The sequence below is a fragment of the Mastomys coucha genome, unplaced genomic scaffold (genome assembly GCF_008632895.1).
Source record: "Mastomys coucha isolate ucsf_1 unplaced genomic scaffold, UCSF_Mcou_1 pScaffold23, whole genome shotgun sequence".
NCBI lineage: Eukaryota > Metazoa > Chordata > Mammalia > Rodentia > Muridae > Mastomys > Mastomys coucha.
The window spans coordinates 25,964,927-25,977,178 of NW_022196906.1; the positions used below are offsets into that span (position 1 = coordinate 25,964,927).

A 12,252-nucleotide genomic window follows, 5' to 3' on the forward strand; every position below is an offset into this window, starting at 1 on the left:
CCCGCAGAATGCTGAGATAGTAGCATTTTGATGTGGGCTTGTACTACACATCTATATATCCAATCTAATATAGAACACATAGTGAGGTCTAGTCCTTAAAAAAATAAAAGATGCCTAGACTTGTGACATATTTAATGTCCTAGATCAATCATCTCCAGCTCCAGATTCTCTTCCCTTGCATCTGACCTTTCTGTGGTGGATGGCCATGCTTGTCTTTGCACCCTTAGCCGGCAGAGTCAGGAAACATACACAGCTGCATGCCAGACCTATCGAGTCGTCCTGACATCAGCACCTTCTGGAAACTGGCAGGGATCTTCTCAGATGTGCTTTCATATCAGCTACAGTCTGTGATTACTATTCCAGGTAATCAATTCCAACTGGACTCAGACACCAGAAACTCCTCGGTAACTGCACTCAGGTTCCTTCTCCTCTCCAGGGTTGACTTGAGACTCAGCTGCAGCCCGAATATAATTAGACAGCCTTCTGAGACCATCTAGGTGCAAGTCTTTCCTCCTCCCACCAGTGCCAAGTTTCCACGTTCAAGAACTTAAACTGCCATATAAAATGCTCTTGCAAGGATGAGTAATTAGACACTGTAATGGAAAAGTAACTGTTTTTATTTAGGGCACTTATTTTCACAAGACGTTTCTTTCTAACTATTATTAAATTGCAATAAAAATAAATTAAATCCTGAGAGTTTACAAAGACATTCTGTTTTGAAAAATAATAGTAATAATAAATGAGCACTCTCCTGGAGGGTATTTATTTTGTAATGCCATTAAGCTGGTGCAAGGTTCTAAATCAGAGTCCTAATGAGTCCTAATTCTGTATGTGCCACACTTAACTGTGGAGAGACACCATTTGCAGCTCTCCAACAGCTAAAACCGTAGGTGCTGATGGGTGGGTCCCCTGGAAATCCCCTCAGCCCTTAGTCCCCCTTTTCTCTTGTCCTCTTGCTTGTAGCAAGATGCCTTGTAAATGTTCTATAAACACCTGTGGTTTTAGCAACTTCATGGGCAGAAAGGAGGATGCTGGCTAATCCAGCTGTGAGCTCATCTCAAGAGACACTCTAGAAATAGCTGCTCCACCCAAGTGAAGTGGCAAGTAAGTACTTCCTAAGAGAAGATGCGCGCATCTCATATCATCCAAATCCTTGCAGCCATTCAACCATATTCCAAGCAAGAGTTGGTAAACTAGCTCAGCCATGAAACTACAAATTTTACTCCAGGACAGGACAAAGGACAATAATGAGAGAACTGACTCCACCCCTCCCTCCTAAGGCCACAGGCCGAGTAGAGCTGAGGAAAGCTTGGCCAGCTGAGCTGCCTCTTTTTTTTTTTTTTCATCTGTTCCAGCTCCTGCAGGTTTCCAAGCATTGAATAAGAGAGAGCCTCAAAATGTCTTGGATATGACATTTCCTCAGCCCCTTATCCCCGCCATGAGTGTTAAGGATGGGCAGTACCAGGCTCCAGGGGACTTAAGGTACCTAGCGTGAATCTGGGTAGAATCGATGTTAGCTGTTTATTGTCTGTGGACAGTGATTTCAGAAGCCATTATTTCTGTACAACAAAATGCTCTAAGATATTCTGTGCTACAAGGCTGAGCCTGAATACCCTCAAGATTTAACAGAAATCTACTTTCTCTTTTGTCTATTTTTTCCTCTTCTTTTATTTCTAATCTTACTTTACAATTTAAACAAATATTTTCAGTTCTCACTGTTTCTCATATAGACAGCTGGTAAACCTGCAATGTGCTAAAATTAACTTTATACTGTCTATGCTTGCATTACAAATTCAGTCTCCCATCCCAAAGAATAAATATCCTGCATATTTGTAAGACATTGGCCTTATAAATGGGCATATTTATTTCAAGCAAATATAAATATTTGTTTAACTAAATTATTAAATTCAATGATGTCAAGGACTGTAGACACTGGTGGAAGAATTTTAATTCTGAGCAAAATTTCTAATCCTTTTTCCATCTGCGATTAGAAAAATCGGCAGCAGCAGAGACTGCACTCGTATACAATTCATAAGCTCTTCAAGCCAATTCCCGAGGAACCGTCACTCACATCACAATGTAAAGAGAGAATTGTAAAACTTAAGAGGTGGTAAGTCACCAGCTTCTCTCAGAGTATACTCTGACTCTGAGCAAGTCCCTCCTGAAGCTGGGTGTCCCTCAATGTGTTCACCCTTCAAATGGGAACAGGAGAGAAGAGTGGAAGTAATTGTAATAGAAGCCTACTTGCCTCTGGCAGCATTGATAATGACCACTGTTTTCCCAGACCCTGATTTATGTTTCTCCATTAACATTCCAGGGCCTGATTCTCAAGTTCCCAATATGCTACGGGATTTGATCTCCAAATGAAAGAGCTGAGATCTGGGGGAATCGGTAGAGCCAGCGTCATGAAGCATTTGCGATCTCTACAACAGAGTCATGCGTGTCTGGGCCGTGTTTGACTTTTCACTGCTATGACACTCAGTCTTTTTGATAAATGTGCCCAAGGACACCACCCCAAAGAACTTGTTTCTCATGGACCCACCAGAGGATAAAATGTTCTCAATGCCACCTCCTAAGATAATCACCCTGTCCCAAATGCCCCTTTTAATTGGTTGACTGTCCCCTGGGTGTGACTGCACCCAGGAAGTTTATCTAGGGTGTGTAATCAAGATACAACAGTCTTTCTGACTTGTGAGAATCCTGAAAAAAAAACAATGGTGTAAAAAGTAGATTGAACAATGTCAAAACATTAATGTAGTGCTGTGACTTTGCAATAGATAGTAGATAGATAGATAGATAGATAGATAGATAGATAGATAGATAGATATGTAGATAGATCTTCCACTTGGGAAGACTAACCTCCGGACCCCTGCCAGCTCCAAAGTCATGGGCAGACCTCAAGGACTGACACCACAGATAGATTCAATAGAACCATCCTGCCCAAGAAGGGAAAGAGAGCCAGACTATACAGATTCTACTAGAATAATGAAAAGTCACAGGTTGTAGAGTGTTTAAATATCTGTATTCTCTTCCTGCGGATGAGCATGAGGAAACATAAGATCATTCTAAGAGCAACAATAAATTATAATACTGTAGGTTTGTTTATCAATAATCTCACAGAAAATCCCTTAGGGTAAACTGTTGCATGCTTATGTTTGTGGAATAAGTTACCTGTTTCCTCTGAACACTCCTCAAATTTAGAAACTCTGACTACTTCTAAAAGATTTACACATAAACACTTCCAAAAATTAAAGTGCCCATGGCTTTGCAATCTAGGCCATTGGGAAGGGCTGGTTTTATTCAATGACTTTCCCTCTTTTTGATGGGTTCTGGTTTCTCCTATTCCCACTTGAAGGACTTATTGATGACCCAAAACAGACAACATCAGTACACTCCAAAAGCCGTGCTGTGTTTATAAAATCATAAAATGTACATTGTTTGGGTAAACTTTCAATCCCTGGCACCATTCTAATATTTAAGACAGGATTTCTGACTTCAAACTGGCAATCTGTTTTGATTCTGTATGAGGATTACTGTTATCAGATTTAAAGATAAGACTTACCAGTCACAGTCAATTAAGTAAAAAGTAAAAAAAAAAAAAAAAAAAAAATTATACCTCACTGACAACGTGAATGGCAAACTTTGTTTAAATGGAGGCTTTCTTTAGGTTGTTGGGTGTAACTTTTTAAATTTAATGATAAATTTTCCTTTAGTTTACTTTTAGTTTTAATCTCTGTATCAATTAAGGTGATTTAGGAGAAACTACTGGGAAATGAAAACATTTAGAAACCACTCTGTAAGAGTAAAACTATAAGGCCTTTAAAAATGAGCAATAGTTTTCTGATGATGAGTATTACATCAAGGGGAGAATGACTTACTGCCAGGTGATTATCTAACTAATGAAAAAGATTTCCATTCCTCTGTTTACTTACATGCACACTCTCCTGCGTGGGGAGACTGGATATCATGAATTGCCACTTGGATTACTAAATCTAGCAACCTGCACTGCTTAATTAGGTGGAAGTCTTCTAAATGTGACTTTTGTTCTGCCCTTATCGTTCGTGCTTATTGAATACGCTGGTCAACAGCAATGTAAATTGTGGAGAAATTTTCAGTATTTTGCCTGACCAAGTTCACTTCTGTCACAGTTACTTAAGCTGGTGGTGGTGTGCAAACTTTGAAAATGAGAAAATCTGTAACTTTAATTCCAGTATAACTTTTCACTTGTTTTGAATGCTGAACATCTGTCTCTATCCAGAAAACTATATTACTGTTTCACTAGATACCAGCAACTTACATAGTTTTTTAATTTTTAATTAATTTTTAAAAGATTGTAGCTATGCTAGCTAAGTTTGTTTTTTTTTTTACCCTGCTTTTGACAGTTAAAAAGTACAAGAAAGCTCTTTGAAAGCATCAGACCCCGGAGAAGTCTTTAATGGGCTTCCTATGATCTCATACACGTAAGGCTTTCTCTGTAATCGTAAACCCACTGAAGGCTTAAGATCTGGAAGTATCAACCATTGTAGCCAGTTTTTATGAGATTAATTCCACTAGCAAATCCTACTTTCTATATTTTAAGTCTCAACTAGAGCAAATCAAGCATATTTTGAAAGAAATGATCCAGGGAAAGAATGGAAAAAGAAGGCAAGAAAACCACCGCCAATAGCCACGTCTGCCACAAACCAAGAACTTCTAGGAACACAGGACAAGCCTGTGACCATGTCAACTCACCTTTAACACTCACAAAACTGCCTTTGAATCATTGCAGTGTGCCTGTTTTATTTCCCACACAAGGTTCCATAAATCATGGAACTAGCCTGGGCTGACTGAATGGCAACTTTCTGGGTCTCCCTCCTCCCCCCCAACCCCACCCTGTCTCTTTTTCCAGCATGTTTTCTTGCATGACCCAATTCTGTGACTCCCACAAGCCATGGAAAGTGCCCTTAGAATTACAGCAAAGCCCCTGAAAATCAGCAGGTCAACGGGCCCTAGGTCCTCAGGAACTGAACTATCTTCTGGGTAGCAACTGAATGGGGAACATTGAGAACTGTCACAGGGGGAACAAAATCCTCATTGCGATTTGTATTGGTGTGGCAAATAAATGTTCTCCAAAAGTAGCCTACTTCTCCCAGCCCAACACATCCACAGGCAACTCATCCAAGGCTCCACATATAGCAGACCAAAATGCCAGCAGGGTCGGTATCTATCTTGTTTCTCAAATCTCTTTAATGTATATCTTGTTTATTTCCTTGTTTGCAAAATTCAGTATTACAAGGCTTGTTACAAGATATCAGGTCTAAAACTACCTTGCTGACAGGAAGTGTAATGTTCATTTTATGGCCAAACAAATGTAGGAGTAACTTGATTTTGGAAAAACCTCTCACCGTATTTATTATTTAGATTTAGTGGCTGGCTTAGCTGAATCGTGAATAGAGCCAAGGGAGAAATAGGATTCCAACTATTACATTTAGCAGCTTTTTATCTCAAAAGTTCCGAAAAGACATCTTTGAGAATTACTGCAGTGAGCACACACTTCCATTTTTCAAAGTATAATTTCATGAACTTCATGGCAGCCATACAGCAAGCATAGAACCAAAGGCCCAAAGCACTAAATGTTTGCTTTTAATGGAAAGCGTGATCAAGAACTTCTTTGAAAACATTTTCTTCAACTGTTTTCAGCTACACCTAAGTTTTTTTGTAGCCTGAGCCCCATTATGTCAAGGAACCTTGAAACCCAGAGCTTCTCTTAATGAACACTGTTTTAAATGTCTTTGGATTGATTTTCTATATATCTGCTTGTTCAATGTAATTACTAAATTCTCTGTCTCCTTCCTATTTAGTTTTTGTGAACAGAGGAAACCAGGTTTGAAGGTATTTTTTTTTTTTACTGTTACTAGTGTTAGTTTTAGCACTTAAGACAAACAAGGGGTTGATCTTCTCTGCTTGTGTCAAAACTCAGCGTAGTCCAAAACTACTTTCCCGAGGGCACTCACTTTAAGTAAAGTTTGATGTATTCACAAGTTTATTTTGAAGCCCAGGAAACCGATTTACCTGTAAAATTACCAAAAGAGGCTGGGCAATCTAACTCTCGGTGAAAGATGAGACCACCAAATTCAAGCTGAAACTGACAAGCTCACTGCGTGAAACCACCTAGGCACTGAATCTGTTCAAGTGAAGTTTCTCACTAAAACCCCTGGTAGAGCCAGGGAGAAGGGAGCTTTCTCCAAGAAGCCTGGACAGTTCGGTTTCATTGGTGTCTCACTCCAAAGGACCACTTGGTCTTAACTTATCTCCCATCCAGGGAGCAGTACCTGCCTGGCCCGGTTGCAAACGCTTTTGAATGTCCACCACTGGCCAGTCTGTTCTCCTCGCAAGGACGGGATGGAAACCAGAGGCGACCGCACGTGGGCAAAAGTACAACAGCCCACTCTTATCTCCCAGCGACTGTCTTACCGGTACAAGAGTGCAGGGGCTTGGGTCGCACGACCAGCGACGGGCACACCGAGTAGAGAGAAAGTTTCTCAAAGTAGTCGCAGGTCTCCTTGGAGAGGATCTCATCGATCATGAAAGTCTTGTAGCGCCGCCTGGCTGCTTTGAGCTGGCCGGGTGAGCTCAGCCTCAGTTCCGCGTGGCAGTGCATGGTGAGCCGGGACCGGAGCCTGGCGACCTGAGCGCGGCGAGCGCCTGGCCGTCCGGGACCGCAGGAGGTGGCGCGCAGGCTGGGGCCTGAGCCCCGCTCCTCGGCAGCCAGAGGGGCGGCGGGGGCCCGGGGAGGCGCGCGAAGCGGAGAGGGCACGGGCGCGCCTGCTGCGTCTACACCCACCCGCCGAGCAGCATCTTTGACTACAGCCTTTTTGGGACACCGCAGCTGTCAATCAGCGCGCACTTCCTGCAGGGCCAGGTGCGGAGCGCGAGCCGAGGGGCGTCGGCCGCTACCCCGCCCCTGCGCGCCCGTGCGGCCCGGGTGCTGACCTGCGCACCCCGGCTCCGACCGCTCTTTGCTCGCGGCCTCGGGACGATCGAGCGCTCCCCAGGCTGACTCTATTTTAAGACTCTCGCTTCGGATCTCCTCTCCCCCTCCCCCAGCTCCAGGTGTGTGTAGGGATGTGCGCGCGCGCGCGCACGTCTGTGTGTGTGTGTGTGTGTGTGTGTGTGTGTGTGTGTGTGTACGCGCAGGACGGCCAGCGCGCGCCGCCTTCCTGCTTCCAGTGGCTCAGGAGTCCAGCCGCCACTTTTCCGAGCCGCATCGCCCCTCTGTCCTCCCTTAGAGCCAGTCCTGCTAAAGGGGGCACCTCTCCCGTTCCCCCCACCCTCCTCCCGCAACCCTGTAGGCAGCTAGTAGTCCACACCTCTTGCCACAAAGCAGTGGCATCCCCGTCCCGAATCCCGAGGCTCCGGGCCCCAGAGCACGCGCTTCCCTACGATCACCCAGCCTCACTTGTTCCCGCTGGGCCATTTCCTTAGACCACTGTGTCCCCTCTCGGCCCGCAGCTCCCAAGCCCGCGCTGCACCCGAGCGCTCCAGGGGTGGGGCAGTTGCGCGAAGGTTACAAACTTGACTGCCTCACTACGACCCCCAATTACAAAGGAATTTAGCACACTCCGTTACCCCAATAAATAAACTGGGGTAGTAATGTGGTGTGTGTGTGTGTTTAAATTCTGTTCATACAACGGTTTTCTTTGCCAGAAAGGGCCAAAGCAGCGGGATCGCGACGTGCCCGCGGCCCTTCCACGGTTAGTCCAAATTCTGGCTTTTCCGAGCGCCCAATCCCGGTTTCCATTCCGGGGCATAACACACTTCAGGTATTTAGGAATGGTTTTTGCCTCTTTCTTCTTAGCGTCCTAATCTCAGAATCTGTCCCTACCAAAGTCTGTACAAACTTTGTTCTCAAACACAATCCTTGGGTGAGGGGGTCCAGCCCGCACCTAAGTAGCCTGGGACAGCTCCTGCTGTCTGTGACTCATACGGCCGTGGGAAACGACCTCCCGGTGCACTCTCAGCCCCCAAGACTGTGCCCAAGAAGTGGTGTGCACAAGCTGGAAAAAAAAACGGACAGCGGGGACACGGAATTTGGGACACAAATGGCCGATGGTGTTTCCCTGATGCTAGCACGGTGTGGCTGATCCCGAGTCTCCGGAGTGTTGTGCATGGCTGCGCGCTCCGAGCGTGGCTAGCCGCGGAAGCAAGTCGGGACGCGCACCTGGGCCGGTGGTTAAACTCCCTAAGGAACAAACTTGCTGAACTAATGATTAAACACTTAAAGAAAATAGGCATTAATAGACTGAATCATAGTCGAGCGTTTGCTGTGGGCAACAGCTCGTATTAATGATCTTTATTTCCCGTGTGTCTGCCTCTGCCTGATTTCTCTTTCCTCTGTAACTCCTGGGATTGCTTTTATTTCTTCTGTTCCCAGACACAGGCAGCCAGCACTGCAGCTAGGTACTCCAGCAGCAGTGCGTTCCTTGCTTTTATCCCTGGACTCTGTGGCCTATCTGCTGTGGAGGACGGAGGGCCTAGGACCTGTCCCTGATCGGTCTGCGTGCTGCCACCGGTCGCCTCGACCCGCTGCGCGGTGCGAGGAGCCGGGGCCAGGAACCCGAGCGCAACACTCGCTGCCATGGCAATCCTGGGGAGCTGCTCTCTTGAGTCACCAGGACACTGCCTTGCGGTAGGCAGCCACGAAGAAACTAAGTGCTTGGAGGGATTCGAGTCTGGCCGAGGCGACCGGTGACGGGCTTGTAGCGCTCGGAGCCCCGCATCCGAATGGCCTCAGGGCGGAAGCTTGAAAGTGCCGCCGCGCTTAGGCTAGCAGGCTCTGCAGTGAACGCACGGAAGGCGTGCGCTCCGGGTCACTCGGTCGCGAACCCTGTCTCTGTCCTGCACTCCTGTCCTTCAACCTTTTTCTTTCTTTCTCTTGGCTCTTCCCTCTTCTTCTCCCACTAATTCTTCTTTCCCCCTTTCATTTCTCCCTTTCCCTCTTTGGAGTGCTCGCCTTTGGGGCTTCTAAGTTTGGTCTCCTTTTTCTCTTTCCTTACTTCTGCTCTTCGTTCTGTTCTTTCCCACCCCCCAACCCCCCAGCGCATGTTTGCTTTATTTCCTTCCTTTCTTTCTCTTCTCCCTCTCCACCTTTTCTCTCTCCAAACTCGGGTCAGGAATGGCATTTGTGAACCAGGGAAGCTCATCAACAGACCCAGTGCTTGAACTCCTAACCCAGCCGGCAGAAATGGACTGGCCCCGCGACACGTCTTTCTGTCATCTTACTGCTCCCTTCTTCTCACAGAGCCTCGGGCACAAAATTCACTTAAACCCTCCTGTAGATTTGGCTTGAAAGCTAGTGAATTTTAATAGCCAAATAAGTACAGCATCTCCCATCAGCGCCTTGCAATTTCTCTTTTTTCTTTTTTTCTTTTTTTCTTTTTCCACTTTCTACTAGGAAGGAAGGAGACTGGAAGAACAAATTCCCGCGAAAGGAAGGAATAAGCAGATCTGAATCTTGGAGCCTAGACTCATTCCCTAAACTGAACTTGGTTTTTCATTTCCAGCCGGTAATCCTAATTTCTACTTCACAAGGTTGGTCTTTGACAAGCCTTGCCTTTAACTGGAATGCCCTGGCACCCCTCCCCTCCCTTCTTCTCTGCCCAGAAAAACTAGCGACACATCCAAATACAACCTCCTCCCGAGCAGCCTTGTCTTATACCTATGCTTGTCCCTTGCTGTTCCTGCCCCTAGCCCAGCATTTCTGTCAGCATGTCCTTTGTATATTTATTTCATCCGATGGATAATTAATTCCTGGTAGCCGATAAAACATTATTCACCTCCTACCATCATATAGCACCTGGCACATAGTCGCTTCTCAGTAAATGTGTCATGAACACATGATTGTATGGAAGCTCTAGAAACAGAATTATATACTGTGTTTGATGGGACATCAACTCTTAATTAGTTGTTCTAAATTTGTCTTTCCCTTTAAATGAGTCTCTCCCCTTTCCTTGTTAATTGTGAGCTTTGAGCAATGGCATGTAGCCCAATTTCTTTTCTTTTCTTTTCTTTTTCCTTCAAGCTCCCCTCTTCACCCTCTCTATGCCACTCTTAGACTGCAAAGCATCTCTATGGGAGGAAGCACACCCCAGCTGTCAATCACAAAGTGGAACTTTGGTCAGAAGAGTCAGGGGTTTTGTTTCCAAAGTTAATGAAGTGGCTGGAACAAGAAACATCTGCCAGAGAACTCAAACCTTCTCCAGCTGCTGGAGACTGGCAGACACTCTTCAGTGTCCAGGCATCAAACCCAGGCAGCATCTGCCCTTGTGACCGACCCCAACCAACCACAGAGGAACACACATGAAGAGGGACAGACTGTTTACGCTGAACAGTGAGCATACAAGGTGAGAAAAATTCACACCCTGAAGGACAGGTTTCTGAGGATCACATGCCCCCTCCCCAATCTGGCCTCTGATCCTCAAAACAGCTCAGCATAAGAGAAGGGGATCGGATTAAAAACTGGGCTGGGTGACCTAAAAACCAAAGGTTTCCTTCCAAATTTTATCTTCCATTCACTAAGAACTCTTGAAGTTTCATGAAAGGATTCTTCTAATCCCAAACATGACACTTCGATTCCATGTAGGGCCCACCTTGACTCTTAGCTAACCATCCTTTTATGATCTTGATTATACTGTAATCAGGTGTAATTATGACAAAGACACCGGTTCATTTCTCAGCTACCTTTTCTTCAAAGGGGACCCAGAGGACAGAAAAGCATTTCTTATAGTCTGGCCACGTGTATTTAATAACTTGTAATTCAACCACTAAGTTCTGAAATAGTTACAAATATGTAAAAGCAAAATAGGGAAAGCCTTGTAAGTTAATACTCCCTTGGGCCCCAGATTCATGCCAAAACCTCTTGCTGTCTGTGCAGCCTGACTGGGCAGCCTCAAATAACAAGCTAAAGGGAGTATACAAGGAGGCCAGCTTATTTTCTAATGATGATATTAATTTACAAAATTGCATTCGTACACTGCAAGGCACCTTTTAAAGAGAGGCCACAAATGCAATCCACTTGACCAATGAGCTTAGAAAGGAGAGAGTAGAGCCATTGAGCAATTCTTCAAAGCCAAGTTCAAACTGGAAAAAAAAAAGCCAATAGCTGTATTATAAAGCACTAAGTCTTAATACCAAGATGAAAAAGTTCAGTAAATTAGAGAAGGAGTGGATGGAGGGAAGAAAGGATGGAGGGGGGCTGAGAGGAAAGGAGAGAGGGGAGACTGTGGTCAGAGAATAAAATAACAATGATTAAAAAAAGAAAGAATTCAGTCAATCATCCAGGTAGTTCCAAATTAGAAGGGTTAAGTATATAGATTAAGTTTCAAAGATTTTACAGTGTGTGTGTGTGTGTGTGTGTGTGTGTGTGTGTGTGGTGTTTGTTTGTTTGTTTGAGATGATGTTTTATGTACCTAGGATTCCCTTGTAATTACTATGTTGCCATGGCTGGCCTGGAACACCAGATCCTCCCTCATCCATCTCCCAAGTGCTGACATTATAGAAATACCTGGCTGTGTTTCTCCTTTTTAACTGTGCTGTGCTTATATTATTTAGACATGTTTCTGGACATGGCTTATGAGCTTCAGTTATCCCAACTGGTATAGCCAGGAAACAAGAAATTGGCTTTATGAAGTTTATCAGAATACTGCACCAGCAACCTAGAAGCCTGGAGACTTGCTAAGGATGCTTCTTTTCCACCTGTTCTCCTTTCACCAAGGACGGACCCTCAAGAAAGAAGCAGCAGCAGTTTCAGACACACGGTGGAACTGCATCTGGGGTAAGGAAACTTAAACTCTTAAGTCAGGCCAACCTGGATCCTATCCCTAGTTCAGACACTGAGTAATTCTCTGCCCTCTGTCTTCAACCACCTGTGTATAAGGAGAGCCAGTGCACGTTTCAAGGATGGACAGTGGGACTTCTTGTAATTCAAGAATCACTAGTGCCTCTGACACCTCCACCATTTTAATAAAAATATGATTTTCTCCAAACAAAACTTAAAAGGCACAAAGGCCTGCCTGTTCTGTTTCAAGTGGCTAGCATTAGATTTTCTCGGTATTCTAAGCCCAGAACCAACCAAGACATTAAGAGAGGGGGACAGAAAGAGAATGTGGCACAGCTTGTAGAACACTTGCCTGGGTTCAATTCTCAGATACAATAGCTCATGCCTGCAATGCCAGCTCTGGGGTGATAGAGACCAGGAGGATCAGGGGTTCAAGT

The 12,252-nt window shown here is 45.0% G+C and overlaps 1 protein-coding gene and 2 long non-coding RNA genes across 4 annotated transcripts in view; 2 read left to right on the top strand and 1 right to left on the bottom strand.

Annotated features, from left to right (window-relative positions):
* Positions 1-2,742, top strand: part of LOC116072640 — a 25,127-nt gene extending 22,385 nt beyond the window's left edge. Inside the window, exons 4-7 of one of the 2 annotated variants that reach the window (XR_004111530.1) lie at positions 228-404; positions 1,356-1,482; positions 1,992-2,110; positions 2,318-2,742. This is a non-coding gene — a long non-coding RNA (uncharacterized LOC116072640). The remainder of the gene's footprint in view (positions 1-227; positions 405-1,355; positions 1,483-1,991; positions 2,111-2,317) is intronic. The other variant, XR_004111529.1, reaches the window with a different exon arrangement.
* Barx2 (BARX homeobox 2) overlaps positions 1-6,984 on the bottom strand; it is a 67,971-nt gene extending 60,987 nt beyond the window's left edge. The window contains exon 1 of the mRNA XM_031344096.1: positions 6,454-6,984. Within this exon, the coding sequence (XP_031199956.1) occupies positions 6,454-6,640 (187 nt within the window). The 5' untranslated portion in view covers positions 6,641-6,984. The remainder of the gene's footprint in view (positions 1-6,453) is intronic.
* A 28-nt stretch (positions 6,985-7,012) lies between these two features.
* Positions 7,013-12,016, top strand: LOC116072641. The gene is made up of 4 exons (XR_004111531.1): positions 7,013-7,092; positions 9,434-9,545; positions 10,061-10,382; positions 11,590-12,016. It is a non-coding gene; the product is annotated as an uncharacterized LOC116072641 (long non-coding RNA).
* The last annotated feature ends 236 nt before the right edge of the window (positions 12,017-12,252 follow it).